The following is a 22,887-nucleotide window of genomic DNA, read 5'->3' on the forward strand; positions in this document are numbered from 1 at the left end:
TGAGGGGATTATGGAAACAAATACACGTTGCGCGTTTGGGGTTGAGAACAAATCATGTAGTTAAGACAAATGGAGATATCTGCAGGCAGCTGTTAGTTATGACAGCTCAGTTGAGCCTCCCTGTGCCACAGCAGTATACCTTGGGGGTACTGGAGGCTGGGGACTTACAGCAGGGGAGGTCACAAGCTTCCCAGCGACCCCTGGCTGCCCCTCATTGGGAACAGAATACTGGGTAGAAAATAAAAGCGGAGGTATCTTTTTCTCTCTCTCTTTTGCCTCTATCCCTTTCTCAGGTGCTGGGTTGTGGAGAAGGTGGAGGATTTGGCAGTAGTGTTCTTTGTGGACTTTGGCCGCTCTGCCACTGTCCCGCTTAATTCCCTGCGGAAGCTGGACAGGGATGATTTCTGGGCCATCAAACCTTTGGCGCAGCCGTTTGCGCTCCAGGAAGGCAAGTGAAGGCAAAAGTTGGAGCGGTGAACGCAAATTTCATCCCTGTGCTGTAGGATAAGGTGCTAACAACGCTTCACCCCCCCCCCAATAAAAAATTTAAAAATCTGAAGAGGTTAAAAAGGTAAAGGGACCCCTGACCATTAGGTCCAGTCATGACCGACTGGGGTTGCGGCACTCATCTCGCTTTATTGGCCAAGGGAGCTGGCGTACAGCTTCCGGGTCATGTGGTCAGCAAGACAAAGCCGCTTCTGGCGAACCAGAGCAGCGCATGGAAACGCCGTTTACCTTCCCACTGGAGCGGTACCTATTTATCTACTTGTACTTTGACGTGCTTTTCAACTGCTAGGTGGGCAGGAGCAGGGACTGAGCAACGGGAGCTCACCCCATCATGGGGATTCGAACCGCCAACCTTCCGATCAGCAAATCCTAGGCTCTGTGGTTTAACCCACAGCGCCACCCGCGTCCACTGGCCAAATCCGGTACAGTGGTGCCTCGCAAGACGAAAAGAATCCGTTCCGTGAGTCTCTTTGTCTAGCGGTTTTTTCGTCTTGCGAAGCAAGCCCATTAGCGGATTAGCGCTATTAGCAGTTTAGCGGCTATTAGAGGCTATTAAAGGCTTAAGGGATTAGCGGATTAGCTGCTAAAAGGCTATTAGCAGCTTAGTGCCTTAGAAAAAGGGGGTGGGGAGCGAAAAAAAATCCCCAGGAATCGCAAGACATTTTCGTCTTGCGAAGCAAGCCCATAGCAAATTCGTCCTGCGAAGCACCTCCAAAACGGAAAACCCTTTCGTCTAGCGGGTTTTCCGTCTTGCGAGGCATTCGTCTTGCGGGGCGCCACTGTAACTGAGTGTCTGGGGGAGGCAGAGACAAAAACCAAAACCCTGGAGAAGTGGAATGGAAGGCCATGACTCCATATTGCAGCATTTTTGTTGCAAGTCCTCTTGTACTGCTTACTGAAAAATTCCTTTTGACTCGTACTTTTTTTTTCTTTTGCAGAGGTTTTCCCACCTCAACTCATGATGAGAAAAATCCTGGAAGGGAAGGTGGTCGGCCCATTGCAGACAGAGGTAAGGACAGGAGTGTCTTGCAACTGTTAACGTACAGAGGAAATGATTTTTTTTTGTCGTCTTCCAGACTTTTGATAGCCACAGAACCACTTCTCTGTCCCCTGAATCGACATGGGTGAATCCTCAAAAGGTTTATTTTGAAAGTGGCCAGAGGATGAGTGATCTGATTGCAGAGCCACAAATCGATCCACTAGATGTGCCTCCAAACTGGTAGCTCCAGAACAGCGACTGTACAGAGAATCCCGATTCATATATCACATTAACCAGGGGTGCCCAAACTTTTATCAAAGAGGGCCAGATTTGATGAAGTGAGCATACATGAGGGCCGACCAAAATTGTTCAGCTTTTTTTAGGATTAGAAGTTTATGAGCTTTTTAAAGATTTTACCCCAGGAGATAAACTGCCACAGGGGCTGGATTAAACCCCCCAAACGGACTTTGGACATGCCTACATTAAACCATATAGTGGTACCTCTGGTTAAGAACTTAATTCATTCCAGAGGTCCGTTCTGAACCTGAAACTGTTCTTAACCTGAGGTACCACTTTAGCTAATGGGGCCTCCTGCTGGTGCCATGCCGCCGCCGCCCAATTTCTGTTCTCATCCTGAAGCAAAGTTCTTAACCCAAGGTACTATTTCTGGGTTAGCAGAGTCTGAAACCCGAGGTATCACTGTAGTTGAAAATGAACCTGTGGTTCAAGGTGAACTGAAACGCATCTTCCCCTAACTCTTTGGTTGCTCTCCAAACCAACACCAGTCAAGGTTTGTTATTGGTTTGCTGGTTTGTCAAGAGAGAAAGAAACCATAAGCCCAGGTTTGGATAAGAAGAGTCCCGCTGTAGGAGGCCAAGAGCCCACCTCGACCCGCATCCTAGTCTCACAGTAGGGGAAGCCCACACTGTTTAAGGCATTTCCCCCTCCCTCTCCCCAACTGCATATTCACATCACCACCATTTAGCACATATGGCTTCGCCTAGAGCAGGCACCCCCAAAGTCGGCCCTCCAGATGTTTTGGGACTACAACTCCCATCATCCCTGACCTGTCCTGGTCCTGTTAGCTAGGGATGATGGGAGTTGTAGTCCCAAAACATCTGGAGGGCCGACTTTGGGGGTGCCTGCCCTAGAGAATTTTGGGATCTGCCATTTATAGTTCCTAACACCCTTGACAAAATAGAGCCTGGTTGCTGGATCAGGCCAATGACCCATCTAGTCCAGCACAGCAACTTCTCCCAGTGCCCAACCGGATGATGATAATGATAATTTTATTCTCCATATGCCGCCCATCAGACTGGGTTCCCCCAGCCACTCTGGGCGGCTTCTAACATATATAAAAATACAATCAAACACCAAACATTAAAAACTTCCCTAGACAGGGCTGCCTTCAGATGTCTTCTAAAAGTCAAAATAGTTGTCGATTTCCTTGACATCTGATGGGAAGGCATTCCACTGCCGAGAAGGCCCTCTGCCTCGTTCCCTGTGACTTCAGCGAGGGAAATGCCCAAAGACCCTCGGAGCTGGATGATGAGGGTGGGGACGATCCTTCGAAGCCTGCAAGGATCAGAGCACAACAGCGGCTCTTCTTGCATGCAGTTCCCAGCAGTGAACTAGCTCCAAGATTAGAACACAGCCATCATTGCTACTGGACACTGAGAGTCTTATCCTTCACATTTTCACCTGTTTGGGGGGGCCATCAGTACATCTTGCGACAGCAAATTTGCCCACAAGCTTTGCGGAAGAGCAATGCCTGTGGAAGCGAGTCCCAAAGTTTAACAATGCACTGCCGGAAGTGCTTCCATCAGTGTGTCCTTAATCTTCCAACACTCAGACTTCATTGATCTCCGAGTTATGAGAAAGGGAGAAAAACATCTCCCTGTATCCTTTTCTCCAAACCATGCAGTATCCTAGACACCTCTTACAATGTTACCACCCACCCCAAATTAATACTCCCCAAATGTTGTAACCTCTTCTCATGGGAGATCTACTCATGCCAAACTACCGTATTTTTTGCTCTATAAGACTCACTTTTTCCCTCCTAAAAAGTAAGGGGAAATGTGTGTGCGTCTTATGGAGCGAATGCAGGCTGCGCAGCTATCCCAGAAGCCAGAACAGCGAGAGGGATTGCTGCTTTCACTGCGCAGCGATCCCTCTTGCTGTTCTGGCTTCTGAGATTCAGAATATTTTTTTCCTTCTTTTCCTCCTCCAAAAACTAGGTGCATCTTGTGGTCTGGTGTGTCTTATAGAGCGAAAAATATGGTAATTAGCTGGTTTCCTGGGAGCAGAGTTGGTGTGCACTGATAACTTTTCGGTTTTGGGCTCCTCATTCATGTTAAATAAACTCTAGGTTTTAAAAACTGCTGTTTAATGCAACAAGTGAATCATCCAGAGGTGCAACAGGCATCTCCTCCCATGGTGGATAATTCTGCTGAAGCTCTGCAGAATTGGCTGACCCAAAGAAGCAACGCTTTGATCCCCTACATCCTAGCAGAGGCAAGGTCTGGGCATCATGCAGAGATGCAACGGGCACCTCTACGCTCACTGGTGCGGTTTAGCTCCTGTGTAGCACACAGAGTTAAGGGAATTACTCATTGGCCGCTTCCGGCATGTTCTGAGGGTCAATGCAAGTTGGAGATCACTGCCCTGAATCTAAATTCTGCGCCAAGAGTTCCAAAGGGTCTCTGGAAACCTAGCAATTCTATGTGCAGCTTTGGTGTTTATTTTAATTCTTCATCTACTAGGCTTGAGAAACTAAAAGCACAGCTTGGGAGTTTCAGTGGGGATTTACCAACACACTCAAGAGTTTCTCTTTGGATTATTTTAAGTTCTAACAGCTTTTTCTACGAGGGGAAAAAATCATTTAACCAGCTGGATTACAACTGAACCCCGTGTTTACATCCAATTCCTAAAAAACATCCCCACATGGGCAGCCTGTTATAAGGGCTGGAGGGTGACAGGAGCTATGGGTCATGATGGGTGTTTGGGGGCGGGGAGATGTGTTTAAAATACACTAATATTTTTTTCTATCTTGGTAACTTTTTACAGCAACACATTTTGAAGTTTGCCATCAAAGATGAATAGGAGGAGGAAGTTGTTTAAATAAATTCTGGAGAGAACATCCGACAAGCAAGCTGATGGGCTCTTGGGAAAAAGGATTGTAAATTGTTTTTGATGGGAGATGGGGTAAGCGGAAAGACCCTTTGCATTAATTTTCTACACCTTCCTGTTTCTATGCATTCCCCCCCCCCCCCGTATCTGTTTAAAACAAGGCAGTTTAACTGTGCCTTGTTGCGGCAGGAAGGAAAAAAAATGTCTCTTAATTAAAAGCATTTTGCATATTAGGGGTGTTCAAAGATGGAGGGTTTGAAGAGGCAAGGAATGTTGAAATTTTGCCTATTGATTGGAGCCTGTTCTTCCCACCTTGTTTCTGTAGTTTAGTTGATTAAAACCAAATATATACATGTACACCTAAAACTTGTTTGCTTTTTTAAGAAGTGATGCTGAGGAAGAAATTGTCTGATTGTCTCTTGCACTCAGGTGAGCTTTTTCCTCTGGAGTCATTTTTGCTGTTGAGTTTCCCCACTTCTTTGATTTTCTCCCCCCCCCCCCCAAGGTCTGCTGATTTTAAAATATGACCTACAGCAAGGGCTTCCAAACTGGTGCACAGACCACCAGTGGCCCACGTGCTCCTTTCAGGTAGTCCATGATGTGCCTGCGTTAAGATTTTTAATTGCATTTTTATTGCTCTCTTTCTTTCTTGTACTTTATTGCATTTCAGTTCTAGGCAATTTCAGTTCTAACGGAGCGAAGTACAAAACAAGAAATTTAAAGGAGCAATTGAAACACGAGTAAAAATCACACAGCATTATGAACGCTATAGCTGGCCAAAAAATCAAATCAAATACCCTTGGCAATTTTCAAGTGGTCCACAGGAGCGTAAAGTCAAAGAATAGTAAAACTGGAAGTGTGGAAACCTGCTTGCTGCCCTGGTCTGACCTAGGTGTCCTAGGAGCACCAGAAAGACACAAAGCCCTCACCTAATTGCTAACCCCAAATTTGTATCCTAGCAAGCTGTTAGGTTCCTACTTCCCAATTCTGAAAAACCAAGTGTGTACAAGGAGTTAACACAACAGGACTGTGAGGATTCAAAAGCAATCATCCTCACGACTACTAAGCCGAGTTGGTCCTGGTTAAAAAACAAAATCACAGTGCATATATTGTGTCAGGATCATAGGGAACGTCACACAGACGCAATATAAATCTAGCAGGTTATGACAATTCCACGAGCCTGAGGATCTTTAGGAACTGATTTTAAAGTTTCTAGACCTCATAGATTTGTGGTTGGTTTTTTGTTTTTTTTTCTGGGAAGGCAACACCCTTAAACCTGAGTTGCCACCTGCTTTGCAGACAGAGAGGTAAGACTAGTTCCCCATCAAATTAACAAATGTAATTGTTCTCCAAAGAAGATACATTTCCCCCCCATACACATCCATCATACACTGTAACCAAAAAGGAAAAAGAAAAAAAAAAAGCAGTGTACATGAAAATAAGAAAATAAATTAAATCCGTAGCAGAGGGAAGAGGCAGAGGTGCTCTAGACTGCAGCGGAGCTGGAAGCTTCCAGCGATAACAAGAGAATCAAAGAGTTTTGCTGTTTTGTTTTGTTTTCGTGTGTGTGTGGTTTTTAATAAGAGTGACTGCCAGCTTGCCTGCTAGCGCGGGTCCAAGCGAGTCAGCAGAGCAGAGGGAGGGCCCGGCTGCTCACAAGTGTTTATAATTCCGTAAGAGTCCCCCGCTGGAGCCGCTCACTAAAATCGCCTTGCAAGTACGGGCGGTGGAGAAAGAGGGAGGGAGGAGGGTGTGAGTGTCCTGTCCTAGGAGGAGGAGGAGGAGGAGGAGGAAGAGCAGGCATCCTTGCGATCCAAATGCAGCAGCGTTCAGCAGGGAAGTCGAGGCCGGTCTGAGGCTGTCCAGGGCGACCGTCTCCATGCTTAGCCATCTTCCTTAGGGGGCGTGTACCAGCCTGAGAGCAAAGTAAAAGGTGGTGAGGAAAGGTGGAAGACGTGGGGTTTAGGTGAACAGACGCCGTTTCTGTAGATCAAGGCTGGGAAACTTTTGCTGGTGGGCGACCTACATATTCTTAACCTCTTCACCCTTGTGGGGTGGCCCCCCGCCCTCCCATCAATCACCAGGTGCCATCTTCACATTAGGCAACGTTGCGTCCTGATTGTCAGGAATGCAAAAGCACAACTGTTTGGAAACCTTTTTGTAAAACTGCCCTGTGCTGCTCTTCAAACCCCCTGCTTTTCAGAGGGGCTGTTTGAAAGTCCTTTTGCAAACAGCTGAGCTTTAGCTGGGCCTGCCTGTTTGCAGCATACAGCCAGCACAGAATTAACCCCACCACCCAGTTTTCTTTTGTTTTTTAAACTACAGCAGAGGCCAGCAATTCCCCACCCCTGCCTCACATGGAGCTGGTCTAGCCAGCAAAATACTCTTCTTACTTGGGTGCTCAGAGGCTCTTTCCAGGTCCAGATTCTCCTCTAGAACTGGAGGAGCAGGGGGGCTTTTTGCATAGAAACCGTACGCTCTGCCACTGAGCTAGGGGCCATCCTTTCCAGGGGGGTGGGAATCCTGTGGGTCTCTCCAGATCTTGCTGGATTCCAACTCCGGTCACTCCTGATCCAGAGACCTTGCTGGGGGTAGGTTGCAGCCACCCTCCCAACAACAGCTGGAGGGCACCGGCCAACCTACCCGTGCCCTACAGGGATTGCCATGGGGTGATGGTTTTCAAACTGGTGGCAGCCTCAGTCGGGAATAGGTGGTCAGTAATGGCAGACAAACTTTCTGGAGTGGGAAAGCTCTGCTGCTACCCATCTTCCACTGCAATGAGACTCTTCAGTATAGACAAAACGCCCCTGGGACAAGGGGATGAGGGCAGAAGGTAGGGGGTTCTGAGCTCCCCTCCCACAATTGTTTAACAATTGCAACACCACCCCTCTCTCCCTCGATTAGGCTGTTGCCTGTAATAACTCGGGTGTAGTTTTGTACTCGTAAATGCAGGTTATTGCGACGTCACTGACTCCACCCCGTGACCTCATTTTACATTTGGCTCCTCCTATTTAATCTTGCACCTGACAGCAGTTGTCACGGCTGTACAGAATGGAACTTGCTGAATGCTGTTGTTATCAATAATAATAATAATAATTTTTGATTTATACCCCGCCCTCCCCAGCCAAGGCCAGGCTCAGAGCGGCTTACAAGCAATAATAAAAACAAGATGAATGATTACAACTTAAAAACAAAAGTAAAATACAACATTAAAATAATGGAACATTAAAATATTAAAATGTAGCCTCATCGCAGGAGGAGAAGGAAAAGAAAAAAGAAAGAGGGAGGGAGGGAATCAAATCAAAAATAATAAAAATAATGGCTTTACTGTTTCGCAGAATTTCTGGGCTCAACTCAAATTGCTGGTTTAAATCCTTATAAAGCCACTTGTGGGGTCCCACCTGTTCCTCCCTGGAAGTCCCTTAAGGAGAGGATAAGAAACAGTGGCCAACAACGCAGGTCGGCTCCTAAGCCTTCCACTGGAAGCGCTTCAACCAAGGTGCCAGTCCTTACCGTTCTTCTCGTGAATCTGGACCAGGGACTTGTACGACTGCTGCGCTCTTGTCAAACTGTACTGGTTCTGCGGGAGGAGAATGGCTTTTAATGTTAAGAAGGCTGCCCTCTCTGCACCCTTCTGTCATCACACACAATGCGTGCAATGGCAATATATCGTGAATCATGATGTGTGTGTGCGCTCTACAAAAATCAAAACGTGGGGAAAACTGCAAAGCAAGCCAATGCCTCTACACAGTTCCATCCTTATTTCAGACATTGTGATATATCCGTATGTCACAATGTTTAGCTGGCGATATATCGCGAAGCTGAAAGCCAGCTATCGCCCAGCCGTAGGGTGCCCTAGAGGATCCTGCCTCTAAATCACAGAAACACGACTACCCTGAAAAGCCACATACCTGTGAAAGGAAATCTTACACTCCTAGAGGCAACTTGGCCAGATTATATCTCCCACACTGCTCCAACCACAAAACACTGACTGTGCTGAATATCTTGTAAGTGGTGGTTTTTGGTTTTTTTAATGCAATCAGGCATTTTAGGACAAGCATGGTGTGACCATAGGAAGCTGCCCCCCCTTTTTTTTACATCCCGTATTTTAAGGCAGTGGACATAGTTCTCCCCCGTTTTATTCTTACAACAACCTTGAGGGCTGAAAGAGAGGAAAGGTCTGCGGCTCATTCAAGGTCACCTAGGTCAGTGTTCTTCAACCTCAGGTCCCCAGATGTTGCAGGACTACAACTCCCATGATCCGCCGCTAGCTTAGCCCAACGGCCAGGGATGATGGGAGTTGTAGTCTTGCAACAGCTGGAGACCCAAAACTGACCTAGGCCACATTGTACACCACACATTTAAAGTACCATGACATCACTTTGAACAGTCACGGTTCCCCCCCTCCCAAAAAAAAATATTCTGGGAGCTGCTGTTTGTTCAGGGTGCTGAGAGTTGTTAGGTAAAGGTAAAGGGACCCCTGACCATTAGGTCCACTCGTGACCGACTCTGGGGTTGTGGCACTCATCTCGCTTTATTGGCTGAGGAAACCAGCATAGTTTCTGGGTCATGTGACCAGCATGACTAAGCCGCTTCTGGCGAACCAGAGCAGAGCACGGAAACGCCGTTTACCTTCCCGCCGGAGTGGTACCTATTTATCTACTTGCACTTTGACGTGCTTTCAAACTGCTAGGTGGGCAGGAGCAGGGGCAGAGCAACGGGAGCTCACCCCGTTGTGGGGATTCGAACCACCGACCTTCTGATCGACAAGTCCTAGGCTCTGTGGTTTAACCCACAGCGCCAACCGCATCCCTACCTGTGTACAGTACACGGTTCCCCCCCTCCCCCAAAAAATATTCCGGGAGCTGCTGTTTGTTCAGGGTGCTGAGATTGCCCACAATTCCCTTTCCAGGGTTCTCTGCGAAGGATTGTCAAAGCACTTGGGGAATTGTAACTCTCTTTAAAGCTTTGCTGGCTCTTTTCTGCCAGAGGTTGGAACCTCTGGCAGCCGACTCCTCTACAACACCAACGCAAGAGAATTGGGGCAGGGGATATGTCGACCCTAGCCCCAGGTTACCTTGTTGGCGCCAAACTGGACCCTGGCTTTGCCTTTCACAAGTGTGGCACTGATCTGCATGATCACGGACTCCACCGAGTAAGCACTGCTCCAGCCCTGGGGAAAAGGAGGTGAGGGAAAAGGAATGAGCGACCACCAGCATGATCTAGTCCAGCCCTCTGCAATGCAGGGACCTTTTTGCCCGAACCTGCAACCCTGAGATTAAGAGTCTCGTGCTCTCCTGACTGAGCTATCCCAGGGAGCAGCAGGCCAGCCAAACACCCCAGCCCAACTGCTGCAGAAGTGGGAATTGGACCTGGCCCCAAATGGGAGTCCTCCCAGCCGCTCACCTGTTTTGTTAGAAGCTCCATGCAGATAGCTCCTCCGCCCAGGACATACCTTGGGAGAGAAGGACAGAGGAAAATCTACTGTTAGCCAAAAAGCCCCCCTCTCACACTCTCTGTGTGTATAAATTCATTTAAAAGGGGAGCAGGAACCCAGTTCCTCACAATCAAAGCCCTTTCCTAATGGCAGATCCTAATGTATAAATAATAAAATTATTAATGTGCCTCCTGCCCCACAACCAATCCTGCTGCTCAGCTAAGATGGCCTGTCCTTTGAGGGGGTGGAGGCAGGTGGAAGCTGGCTCTACATCTCTAGATGGAGCAGACCGAATGTGGCTGCCTCTGATTTTCTTCAGAACCAAGGAACACCCAATGAGAATAGAACTAGGGTCCAAATACTGTCGCCTCCGGGGAACAGGGCATCCAGCAGCATAGGATTAAGGGGTAAGGCCTTCAAGCGGGCTTTAATTCCGTGTCCTGTAAGAATTTGGGGGCAGAACATCCCCCTTGCAGACAGAAGGTCGCAGGTTCAATTCCTGGCATCTCCAGGTAGGGGCTGGGAAATGTCCCCCTGCCTGAAACCCAGTGACTTGCCGGTCAGTGTAGACAATACTGAGATAGATGACCAAGGATCTGGGCTCAGTATGAGACAGTTTCCTAGGTTCTGGCTGCCCTGAGATCTTCAGAAGAAGGGAGGTAATATAGATTTAAATAATACTGATTTATTATTATTTTTTGGAAATAACTTGTCTTCTCCAAAACCTTTATTCAGATTTACAGTTTTAACACTTATGTTCAAAAACCTGTACAGCCTTCTCTAAAAAGGTAAACGTGATTTTTATATAGTTAATATAGATGGGTATTGACAGCTATTAAATATTATAAAAATAAATCAATTTCACTAAAGCCTCTTATTTTTTTATTATTATTATTATTATTATTATTATTATTATTATTATTATTATTATTATTATTATTATTATCCTCTGATGTTTTCATGCAATGTGGATAAGGCAAAAAGAAATACAGTCTGCCAGGAACTGCATATGCGCACAGCATGCACAACTGGAGCAGCGGAATGCTCTCATGCAAGCCCATTTTGTTTCAAATGAGGTTTTGACAACAGAAATTCCAAGTGGATTGTGCCAGGTACGTAAATAATCATCAAGAGGGATACAGCAAAATAAGCAAGGCAAAATAGAACAGCAATAATAATACTGATTTAAAACAGCATGGTTTTACACGGTTTTACCCTTGATAGGGTACTGAGTTACTAATACTAGCCACCCAAATCCCACCGGTGGGGATCGTCAGGCACTTACCCTCCCGACAGCACAGGAGACACGACCCTTACGAAGGGCGGGTCAAAGGGAAAGTTGTCCTGAAAGGAGAAGAGAGACGCTGAGCTGGCTGCCGGGCAGACCTCCCTTTCCCTCCCACCCCGGCCATCAGTTGATGCCGCCGCCGCCACCTCCTCCCTCCCACCAGCCTGACCTTAAAGGTGAAGTTGAGGAGGATGAAGTCTGCCCCCTCTTTCTCTTTGAGGATCTGCAGGTCGCTGTGCAAGGCGCTGTCCTCGTCCACCCTGGGAGAGAGAAGGGAGGGAAGCTGAGCCGAGGCCAGAGGAAGGCCACTCGCCCCCCCTCCCCAGGTCAGAGTTCCCGCTTTGGGGGTCACATGTTGGGCTGGACGAGAAGCCAAAGCAGGTGGAAGAACAAATGCAATTTTCCCCTCCCACTTTTGTACGATGGGGTAGTTTCTCCGCACCGTCACGACACACACCTCTGAACAGGCAAGCGAGATGCACAAGCAGAGTTCAAGGAAACGCCCCAGCCACGAGAAAACACTCGTGGAAGGTGCATAGAGGTTTGCCTGAGGTGTCGCCTGGGGAAGAGTCCCGAGGGCCAGATGGAGCACACTGGAGGTCCACATTTGGGTCAGAGATTCCCCAACCTTGGCCTAGATGGGGAGGGGGCCTTCTATCCAGGGGGTGGGGCTAACTTTCTAACTCTCCTGGATAGCTCAGTTGGTTAGAGCATGGTGCGGACAACGCCAAGGCTGCAGGTTCCATCCAGCTGCGTATTCCTGCATTGCAGGGGATTGAACTAGATGGTCCATTCCAGGTCTACAATTCTGTGATCTGTGGAACCCTTCTTGTTCCGTGGGCAGGATTCACTCCTGGCCGAAACAAGAGTCAGTGTGGTGTAGGACCTGTCAGAGACCCACACGCAGTGGCGTAGCGTGGGGGGTGCGGGGGGGGCATGCTCGCACTCGCAGCTCTCTGCCCCTACCTGCCTCACTCACTCTCTCTCACTGCAGTGCTGGCTGTGCAAATCCGATCCGAGCCGCCGGGTCGCCGCCCACTGTGGAGGGGAGGGTGCCAGGCGTGCGGTGCGGTGCGGAGCGGAGAGAGAGCGAGGGACTATCTGGGGGAGGGACAGTGCAGCCGGGGGGGGGGGCACAAATTACTTGCCTTGCCCCAGGTGCTGACAACCCACGCTACGCCACTGCCCACACGGCCATGAAGCTCATTGGGGGCAACCTGGGGCCAGTCACTGCCTCTCGGCCTACCCTACCTCGCAGGGCTGTTGTGAGGATTAAGCGAGGTATGGAGAAAACCCATGTATGCCACACCTTTAGTTCTTTGGAGAAAAAGGTGGGATATGGTGCAATAAACACACACTGGGGGCAAGTTGTCCATGCACCAGCACATATACCGTATTTTTCGCTCCATAAGATGCACTTTTTTCCCTTCTAAAAAGTAAGGGGAAAGGTGTGTGCGTCTTATGGAGCGAATGCAGGCGGGAGGCTCTGTTCAGCGCTCCCTTTAAAGAGCCGCGTGGAGCGGGGGCTTTTCCCCAAGGATGGAGAAGGGCAGCCGGTCAGTCCCTTCTTCCACCTCGCAGAAAAGCCCCCAAGAGCCGCACACATGCTAGGCACGGCTCTTTAAAGAGCGTGTGGCTCTTGCTGGCTTTTCCGGGAGGTGGGGGAAGGGATAGAGGGCAGCCCAAAATAGATCTGCTGGCTGGGGAGGAGGGTATCTGGGGTATATTCAGAGGCACTGGGATGGGCAGAGAAGTTTTAACCTCTCCATCTACCAAAGCACTAGCTAACTTCATGAGAAGAACCCGAGGGCAAGGACTATCTGATTCCCCAGCATGTGTGAACTGCTCTGGGAGCCTTTGCTGTCGTTGCTGGAAGAGCTGCGATAAAAATGCTGGCTATGAATCAAGAAAGCAGGCTCAGATAAGCCTTTGTTGGTTTTTTCCAGCTTGGCTGGAAGCAGCCCACTGCAAGGTGCTCTGTCTCAGCCTCTCTCGCTGGTGGAGAAGGGGGGGGGGGGAATCCCTTTGCCAATCTACCGGCCCGGAAGAAAAAGCAGAGCAGGCGTCTTCAAGTGTGTGTGAAGTCCCGATTCATACTGGAATGGAGGGGTGGTCAGGGGCCTCCCCCTACACCCAGGCATCTTGCTTAGGGTAGGGTGCAGCGCCACCCACACGGGGCCAGTCAGACCCTTACCTCAGGAGTTTGACATTCCAGTCGTACAGGCTGTCGTTCACTAGTTCAACTGCATAGTTTCCTGTGGGAAACACAAAGAAGCAGTCAGTACTGCAGGAGAAAGGAAAGGAAAGGAAGAATGGCTATACAATACACACACACACACAAACCTTAAAGTAACCAATAAAACAGAATTAAATTCCTACAGCAAACCATCTTGGCTTCCACAATATACCGTATTTTTCGCTCTATAAGACGCACCAGACCACAAGACGCACCTAGTTTTTGGAGGAGGAAAACAAGAAAAAAAATATTCTGAATCTCAGAAGGCAGAACAGCAAGAGGGATCTCTGTGCAGTGAAAGCAGCAATCCCTCTTGCTGTTCTGGCTTCTGGCTTAGCTGTGCAGCCTGCATTCGCTCCATAAGACGCACACACATTTCCCCTTACTTTTTAGGAGGAAAAAAGTGAGTCTTATAGAGCAAAAAATACGGTATATAGGCGACTCCCCATTCACAAAGGGGTTACGTTCCAGGCCCCATGTGCATAAATGAAATGCACCTAAGTGGGGAGCGCCCTAGAGAGTCCTTGTGGCTCTCAGGGAGACCCCAGAACCTAAAGAGGATGTCCCTTTGGGCCGTCGCATGCAAGTAGATCGCGTACAAGTGGGGAATTGCCCGCATACATACAAATACAGTGGTGCCTCAAGTTACAGACACTTCCGGTTACAGACTCCTCTAACCCAGAAATAGTACCTTGGGTTAAGAACTTTGCTTCAGGATGAGAACAGAAATCGCGCGGCAGTGGCAGCAGGAGGCCCCAGTAGCTAAAGTGGTGCTTCAGCTTAAGAACAGTTTCACGTTAAGAATGGGCCTCCAGAACGAATTAAGTTCTTAACCTGGAGTACCACTGTATATGTAAGGCTGTCACTGTGCAGCCCCCATTTGCAGTGGAACATGAGAATCCTGGGAAAGGGAGGCTGCAGGTTAATGGGGTAATTATGTTTTTATATACGTTGGAAGCCGCCCAGAATGACAGGGTTACCCCAGCCACGTGGGTGGGGTAGAAATAATAAAAGTATTATTATTATTATTATTATTATTATTATTATTATTATTATTATTATTGATTAGGGTTGGCGAGCAGAGTGAGCAAGCCCACAGTATATGTATCAACCTAAACAAACAGCCCACAGTATATATATCAACCTAAACAAACCATGAACAAAACAATTGCTCCATCATCTACACCCCACTGAAAAGACCAATGCAACACAAAAATACGAACAAGGGTGACAAAATAAATTTCAAATTCTACATTATAGGCATCAGTATACATCAGGCACACAACCACAACATAATAATGCACCACATTATCTACTATTAATAAGTTTACTTATTACAATCCAGGTTTCTCAACAGTCCTGTCCCCCTCTTCCTGACTGATGACAACCACTTCCCCAAAAAGCAGAAACAAGGCCAGGCTCCCAGTCCTTGCCCCCCGCCCCAGCCTCGGGGCTTTTCCAGGCTAGATACTCACCACCCTTGAAACTTGCCGATCGGTAAATATCCCTGAGCTCCTTCATTAGCCGGTCGGTGGCCTGCACAGACCCAGACACTGCCCCCTGAGAGAGGGCGAGAGGGAGGAGGAATTTCACTGTTACACCCATGTTGCTAGCAAACGGGCTGCCCAGCCCCAGATTACTCCACCCCCCCCGCCCCCAGAATGGAGACAAGCTATTGCCCAGGCTCAGGGCTGGCCTGGTGCTCTCCTGGCAAGGTGGACTCCAACCCCCACCAGCCCCCAGGCAGTGCAGCCAACAGCCAGGGCTCACGGAAGCCGCACTCCGACCATGTGCCACTCCCAGCATCAAAGAGGGGGAGGCAGACTTTGAAACGTCAGTTGGGCGACCCTCCTCTCCATCTCCACCCCCAACCCGCCCCCCATTTCCCCGCCTTGCCCTCCCGCCTGGCGACACGTACATTTAAGTAATCTTGCCTCTGGTTCTTTTTTATTTTCTCGAGGATGGCCAGGTTTTCTTTGCCAATGCCGTCATCTTCCGCCTTCTTCCCTTCCGCCGGCTCCTCTTCTTTCATCTCATAGTGATCGAGTTCTTCTGTGTCCTTGGGGGGCGAGAAGAGAACCACAGAAATGTGAAGTTGGAAGGGACCCAAGGGCCATCTAATCCAACCCCCCTGCGACGCAAGAAGACTGAGCTCGTGACATATTCCTGATTCGCGACAGCTTTGAATTCTCTTTTTTTCTCTCCTTAGAAATCAAAAGCTGCAAAGCCATGCAGGTCTGATTTGTGCTGCTTCAGCTTTCACAACTGCAAGCAGCGGGTGGGGGGGGGACTTCCTTTCCTATTTAACTTAAAGCCGGACACCTGACCAAAATGTTCTATCTCTTCTAAGACCTCTTTGACACTCTGCATAGGATCTTCTATAGTTATGACCAAGTCATCGGCAAAGGCTTTAACCTTATATTTGTTACAACCAACTGTCACACCTTTTATTTTTTCATTATTTCTCAGTGTTCTTAGGAAGACTCCTAGGACCGAAATGAATAATATCGGAGATAAAGTACACCCTTGTCTTGTACCCTTAGTTATGGCAATGTTTTCTGTTATAACATTGTTAACAATTAATTTTGCTCTCTGCTCCGAATATATTGCCTTTATACCACTCAGGAAAGATTGACCCATATCCACATATTCCAAATTCTTTAACATAAATTCCCAAGAAATATTATCAAAGGCCTTCTCGGCGTCCACAAATATCAACATTGCTTGTTTATCCTTCCTGTTTGACAGATACTCTATTATGTTGATTACATTTCTTATGTTATCTTCCTTTCACCCCAGGGCCACATTCCCTCATGGCATGCCTAACAAAAACATTTATAGCAGGCGCCGAAAATGGTACAGTGAAGGAGTTCTGAGGTGTTCTGAGGCAGGGAGTTCTGAGGTGTAGGTGCTGCTACACTATAAGGCTGATTTCTTACATAGAAATTTAGCAACGTGGAACTATTCAAGAATTGCTGCATGCTAAATAGGAAGGGTGCTCTATGTCTCCAAAATGTATCTCCACAGACCTTTTAACATAGGCTTCTGCAGCCAATTTGTTATGGATTTGGATGTGTCTGTTATTTACCACCGATGGATGTATCCGAATCCTTGCTCGCTATCGCATTAAAATCTCCAGTCCACATGATAGGCAGGGTATAAGTTATAAAATTATTGTTATTATTGCCCCTGTCCTGAACATTTCTGAAGGAACAGGAATGGCTGTGGAATTGAGGTGGCTGAGCAAAGAGGAGTTGGGAAGTTTTAAAGGAATGCACCCCTTACCTCCGGCATCTCCTCGTCTTCCTCTTCAGAGGACACTTCTTCCTGTGTGCTCTATGGAACAAAACAGCAGGAGGACAGGTGCGTGGAGTTATTCTAGAAAACACATGCTTGCAACCTATGTTTAAACTGCAATGATGTCATGGTGTTCCCAGTTCCTGGAGGTTTGTTAAGAGCGCTGGGAGCTGTTAGGTGTTAAAGAGTTCCTTAGGAAGAGGGAAGGGCTGCTGAACTGCTCTGGGAGTTGTAGCTCAGTGAGAGAAATAGAGACCTCCCAACAGCTCTCAGCTTCCTTAAGTTAGGCTAACTATACTCCAAACACTACACGTTAATGCCTGCCTTAAAGCAAGCTGTTTAGAGGTTTTATAAAAAACGACTGCATTCAGACAATCATCTCGGTATGTCACAATATGAATGAGCCTTTCACAGGCAAACTTTGTGTGACCAGACCAGGACGTTTCCATTAACACTACACAGGCTGCAATCCCAACTACCCAGGAGTAAGCCCTGTGGAATTCAATAGGATTTAGACTTATGAGTAGAGGTGGTTAGGAAAGGGCTGTGGCTCAGCAACAGAACGTCTGCTTTGGGTGCAGAGGGTCCCAGGTTCAAACCCCGGCAACTCCACAGACAGAGAGTCCCTGCCGGTCAGTGTAGACAAAACTGAGCTGGGTGGGCCAATTGTCTGGCTCAATATAAGGCAGCTTCCTGCATTCCTATGAACCGCACTGCAAGGAATTAAAACAACTTTGAACTGTATTTTAATATTGTGGCTCATTCCAGAGCTGTTAGTCATAGTTTCTTGGCTTGGACAAAAGGTTAAACAGAAGATTCTCATGTTTGTTTCTGAGTTCCCTTGATTTCTGAAAATCAAGAGGATAAAAACTTTATAAAAGAATGGGGGGGAAATAACTTGTAGTTATTTAGGAGACCACCATAAGCAGATGGAAACCACAGCAGGATTTTGACACACTTGTAGTGTAAAAAATATAATGGATAATATGGTTTGATATAATAACTGGAGCAGAAACGAATATGCAGTTGTAGATGTTTTAAAACAAGACTTCATGGACAGGATGGGGGGAAGTCGCGAGATTTGGAGAATCTCCACATATAGTGAATTTTTTTATTCAATTCTCAGCATCCCCAACTAAGGCTGGGAAAGATTCCCATCTGAAACCCTGGACTGCTGCTTCAGGTCAGTACAGACAATATGGAACTCATCATAAAGCACAGTCCACTGCCCCTTCTGTCATGAAGTGAAGTTTTATGTATTTGCAGAAGCTGCCAATAAAAGCTGGAACATGCTTGTGAGTTCCAGCAGGTCTGTAACTTTCCATTCGGCTCAAAGCAAGCAGCTGTTGTTTTGAACTGTGGGCCTTATCTTAATACCAAGGCCACGGGGAAGCGTGTTATCTGCGGCCCAGTGAGCAGTCTTTCTCCTCCTCCTTTTTCTTCATTCTTCGACTGACTTCTTTTACATTTATATTTGTGTGGCGTCTTTTTAGGCTGAAACTGGATTTTTTTTTTGCTCTAAGAGGAGCTATGCTGTACTTTATTGGGACTCTTGACAAAGAACTTATGCCTTAGTAAACTTCTATGAATGATTTTTCCTGCATGTTGTGTTTCCCTGTAATCCCACATCTACCAGAGTTCCACTACTCTGCTACTTTGCTGCGTAGGCAACAGTCAGGAGTGTCCTGGGGCACTGATTCCTAACACCTTCCTATACGGAACCTATTTTAGTACACCTGTGACTGGTGTTCGGGTGGATTTCTTTGTTCCTTTGCTTGCTGATGTAAATAAACACTGTTAGATAGAAAGAACAGTGTGTGGACCTTTCCTTCTCCTTACACGGAAGCAACTGCTGCGAACTCTGCTACTGCCTGAAGAAGTTTTGCACAGAGGAAATGTGCCGGACAGGAAGAAATAAACACAGAACCAATTGTGCCCGTTCAAGCAGCCTCCATTACAGCAGAATGCCACCTGGCCCAGGAGCCTTGCCGGGAGCCACAAGGCTGGCTTACCTGCTCAGCAGGCAGAGGCTGGTCCAGCATTTCAACGTCCGGATGCTGGGGAAGGTTGTAGAGTTTGCAGAGATCGGAAATGATCCGCTTTAGGTGCTGCAGAAGCTACCCAAGGAGGAAGCCAACAACAACAAAGTTATGGGAAAAGGAGGAATGCTAATCACCCCCCCACCCTGCCTCCTCCAGCTCCATCGCTCCCCCTCCTTCCCCAAAGAGGTGGCACTTCTCCCGCCTCACCAACGTGTTTCCTTTCTTCACGTCTGCTAGCCGCTCCAGGATCGCCGCCAGGTTGGGATCGTCCGATTCCACGGACCATATTGGGGGAACAGCTGGATAAGACTCCTAGAGAAGGCGGGGAAACCGAGGGGGTTAGCATCTCACAGAGATAACCAGATATGACAATGTTGTCATGCTTCAGTCCTCTGCAACTTCCTGTCACAGGCCCATTACGCTAGGGATGGGGACGCTATGGTCCTCCAGATGTCACTGGACTACAACTCCCATCACCCATGCTGGCTGTGGCTGATGGGAATTGGAGTCCAATGATACCTTGAGGGCACCTTGAGGTTCTCCAGTCTTGATCTAAATACCTTGACTTCAGCTCCCAAGGGCTAGCAATGTTATTCTACCTGCCAGGGTTCTTGTGGCCTTCTGAACATTAAAGCCATGCAGCTAGGGACTAACTTGATGCCATAATGAAGTCTGCCAGTCCAATCTCAAGGGGTCTCAAGTCTAAGGTCTTAGTTGAGATAACAACCCTCCCTGCTTTTTGACCCAGGCATCTGTTATTCCAGAGCTGGAGATCCTGCGGGTCCCTACAGATACTGCTGGCCTCCCAACACATCAGCTGCAGCCAAGATGTCCAATGGTCAGGGTTGAGGGACTACATGTTCCCCAGATCTCTGAAGTGGTAGGAAGGCAAACTGCAGCAGGGCTGAAGAGCACAGTTGTAAAAGCAAAAGTGACACCTCTTCACCTGATCCTTTCTCATCTTTTTCCACCTAGGCCATTGGAGCACTTGGGCTGTCCTGCACCTCTGCTTCCATGCTGCAGCCTGCACCCCTTTTCAGCTACATGCTGCACATGTAAATCACATCTCCCCTGCTAAATTAAGGCTGGTCACCCAAACCTGCTGGATTAGGCTCAAAGTCTGTCCTCGCATCCTGTCCACAGGGTGGAGAACCAGGTGCCCCTGGGAAACCCGAAAGCAGGACTCAGGCACAACAGCAGCTGGCAATTCAGAGGCATACTGTTTTTCACAGGGGAAGGAGAATATAGCCTTGATAGCCTTATTCTTCACAAATCTGTCCAATCCTCTTTTCAAGTCATGCAGTTTGGTGTCTGTATTACATCCCATCATTTGTGCACTGTGTGAAGAGCTACTTTCTTTTGTCTGTCCCGAATTGTCCAACATTTGGCTTACCGGGTGGCCCCACTGGGTTCTCATGTTGCGGAAGTGTTCAAGAAGGGAAACCCCCTGCCTCCCAGCTGCCTGCATTGTGCTTAAGCCTCAGCATGGTCATCAGAGGCGAGCAGAAATTCCACGCAGGCGAGTGAGTAGGATCCCTCCAACCCTCCTCTGCCAACCCACTGGGTTTGTGTCCCAGTTGCCAAGGAAGGGTGTCCTTGCTTTCGCTTGGAAGTGGGCTGGCAGAGGGTGACTGGGTTAGATCATGCAATGTTGACCTGGAAGCTACATGCCACTGATGTCAAATGGGGCTTCCGCCTCCACTTTCGTAGGTTTGCACAGGGGCTTTCCATGATCCCTCTTGTACATTGCCAACTACCCCCACCCACGACCCGCCTTAGGCCCCGCCCTCCAAGCTCCGCCCACACACGCCCCGCCCCACTCAGAAAACGCCCCGCCCCACCTCTGCATGCCCCGCCCCGGTTCCACAGGCCCCGCCCCATCACCCCACTCTCCTCCAAGCCCCGCCCCCGAGGGAGGGCGAGGGTCTCCCGCCCAATTGAAGGCGCCCCCCCCTCCCCCCCACCCGGGGACTCACCGTGATGTTGCCATGGATACGGACGGGCCCCCCGCCGCCCGGGCCGGGCAGGAACTCGCAGCCCAGCTCGTCCGGGCAGGCGCGGGCGATGCGGAAGCGCTCGTGGCCACGGTGGAAGATGGACTCGAGGAGCCGCAGCTCCCGCCTCAGCAGCGCGCGCCCCGGCCCCGCCCCCAGCGCGGCGCCAGGCCCCGCCCCCAGCACGGCGCCAGGCCCCGCCCCGCCCGGCCCCGTGCGCTGCATCTTCCCATCGAGCGGCCCGCCGCGGCCCCCGGGCCCCCCGCGTCCCCCCACACCGCAAGATGGCGGCCGGGAAGGGCCCGCAGTCGGAAGTGACGACCCGCATCCTGCTCCTCCCCCCATCGGCGCGCGGGCGGGGGAGGAGGAGGAGGAAGAGGAGGAGCCAGGCCGGCAGGAGGTGACGGCGGAAGCCCGCGCGGACGCACGCGCAGCGCCGTCGTCATGGAGACGGGCGCTTCCGGTCCCGAGCGGAAGTGGAATCCCAAAGCCCGGTTCTTTCTCTACCTTCGGCCACAGAGGTGGTGAACCCTAGAGCGACGCCGTAGCGCGAGTTCATAAAAGGGCCCAGAATGTCGTGTTTTAAATATGCTTCACAGAAGTATCAGCTGCTCCTCCTTTTGGTGACTTGGGGAGCTTTATTTAGAAAATGATCCTTCTACCATAGAGATTGTAAGGTGTAGAGCGGCGCCAATAGCGGCCGTAGAGAGAAGCCTCCGATTTTGCCTAGAGCGGCTACTCCTTACGCAGCTGGAGAATTAAAATGACTTCCCAAGCTCACCGGAAGTTCCGGTGTTGTTGGCCTCGAATGTTACCCGCACAGGAACAAACACCCATGGGCGGGTGTTATATGTAAGGACAGGAAACGGAAGTCATGTCAAGGAAACGGGCGGAAATGAAGGAGAAATAGCTCTTGCCCTGAAGTGGGATGGTAAAAGCGGGTCGGGGGGGGCGCAGTTTGGAATCCTGGAGAACTTCCAATGTGACGCAAGAAGATGTACCTCCCAGGAAATATGGGGGAGGGTGACGGACAGTTTTTTGGTGACGTCAAGGAACGAGTAGCCAGTGGCATGGCAAGAATCCCTAGGTGTTAATACCCTCAATCCTCACGGTGACGTCATAGCGAGGGATTACCACAGGATGTGCTATTTATTTTTGGAGCATATGAGGCCCTCCTGTTATCAGGCCTGGTTACCTCCTTGTTTATTGCCGCCTTCCAAAGAAGCTGGTAGACGGCCTCTAGTCAGGAAGGCTCCATTACTCATTCATTTATAATAGACCGCTCTTCCTATATACAGTTTCTAGAGCAGGGTTTCATTGCAAATCAATAATACTGTATGCACTGTTCAAAAGAAAATAAAGACACTTAGAAAGTGCTATCAACCTTGTGAGAAGGAAGAATTGTGAGGGAGGAAGGTGCGGGGCCTGGTGGTCCACTCAGACTGCACTCTCCCAAATTCCTTTTCCTTTTCTCCAGGTCTTCTTGATTTTATAATCTTGCTCCTAATGGCGTTTATCCCTCTGCTGTTTAAAATACCATACTTTGTGGTTTTATAATGTTATTGTTATAATGTTATTTGCCAACAAAGGTCCGTATAGTAAAAGCTCTGGTTTTCCCAGTAGTGATGTATGGAAGTGAGAGCTGGACCATAAAGAAGGCTGATCGCCAAAGAATGCTTTTGAATTCTCGTGCTGGAGAGTCTCATGGACTGCAAGAAGATCAGACACATCCATTCTTAAGGAAATCAGCCCTGAGTGCTCACTGGAAGGACAGATCCTGAAGCTGAGGCTCCAATACTTTGGCCACCTCATGAGAAGAGAAGACTCCCTGGAAAAGACCCTGATGTTGGGAAAGATGGAGGGCACAAGCAGAAGGGGACGACAGAGGACGAGATGGTTAGACAGTGTTCTCGAAGCTACAAACATGAGCCTGACCAAATTGCGGGAGGCAGTGGAAGACAGGAGGGCCTGGTGTGCT

The 22,887-nt window shown here is 48.9% G+C and overlaps 2 protein-coding genes across 6 annotated transcripts in view; one reads left to right on the forward strand and one right to left on the reverse strand.

Annotated features, from left to right (window-relative positions):
• The window catches only part of TDRD10 (tudor domain containing 10), a 39,142-nt gene extending 32,820 nt beyond the window's left edge, over window positions 1–6,322 (forward strand). For 4 of the 5 annotated variants that reach the window (XM_083416695.1, XM_083416697.1, XM_083416698.1 and 1 more), the window contains 4 exons: window positions 294–448; window positions 1,446–1,516; window positions 4,553–4,661; window positions 4,785–6,322. In XM_083416695.1, coding sequence (XP_083272821.1) covers window positions 294–448; window positions 1,446–1,516; window positions 4,553–4,588 — 262 coding nt within the window. In that variant the 3' untranslated portion in view covers window positions 4,589–4,661; window positions 4,785–6,322. Of the gene's footprint in view, window positions 1–293; window positions 449–1,445; window positions 1,517–4,552 lie in introns of all 5 variants that reach the window. The other variant, XM_083416696.1, reaches the window with a different exon arrangement.
• UBE2Q1 (ubiquitin conjugating enzyme E2 Q1) lies at window positions 5,940–21,269 on the reverse strand. Its single transcript, XM_083416676.1, has 13 exons — window positions 20,892–21,269; window positions 19,123–19,227; window positions 18,886–18,990; window positions 16,862–16,912; window positions 15,495–15,635; window positions 15,052–15,136; window positions 13,535–13,595; window positions 11,510–11,600; window positions 11,338–11,396; window positions 10,022–10,070; window positions 9,693–9,788; window positions 8,129–8,195; window positions 5,940–6,530 (listed from the first exon to the last, which is right to left on the reverse strand). Exons 1-13 carry the CDS (start codon window positions 21,252–21,254, stop codon window positions 6,499–6,501), a joined length of 1,305 nt encoding a protein of 434 aa, XP_083272802.1. The 5' UTR covers window positions 21,255–21,269; the 3' UTR covers window positions 5,940–6,498.
• Window positions 21,270–22,887: the final 1,618 nt, after the last annotated feature.

This window comes from Podarcis tiliguerta, assembly GCF_965153285.1.
Source record: "Podarcis tiliguerta genome assembly, chromosome: 16".
Classification (NCBI taxonomy): Eukaryota; Metazoa; Chordata; class Lepidosauria; order Squamata; family Lacertidae; genus Podarcis; species Podarcis tiliguerta.

Bases quoted from the DNA above. Each gene is read 5' to 3' on its own strand.
- UBE2Q1 (XM_083416676.1), bottom strand. From the start codon at position 21,254: ATGGGGGGAGGAGCAGGATGCGGGTCGTCACTTCCGACTGCGGGCCCT. The intron at 15,137-15,494 runs GTACGTGTCGCC...GCCCTCTCTCAG, and splicing joins AGAGGCAAGATTACTTAAAT to GGGGCAGTGTCTGGGTCTGT. The intron at 11,601-13,534 runs GTAAGGGTCTGA...TCTCTCTCCCAG, and splicing joins TGGAATGTCAAACTCCTGAG to GGTGGACGAGGACAGCGCCT.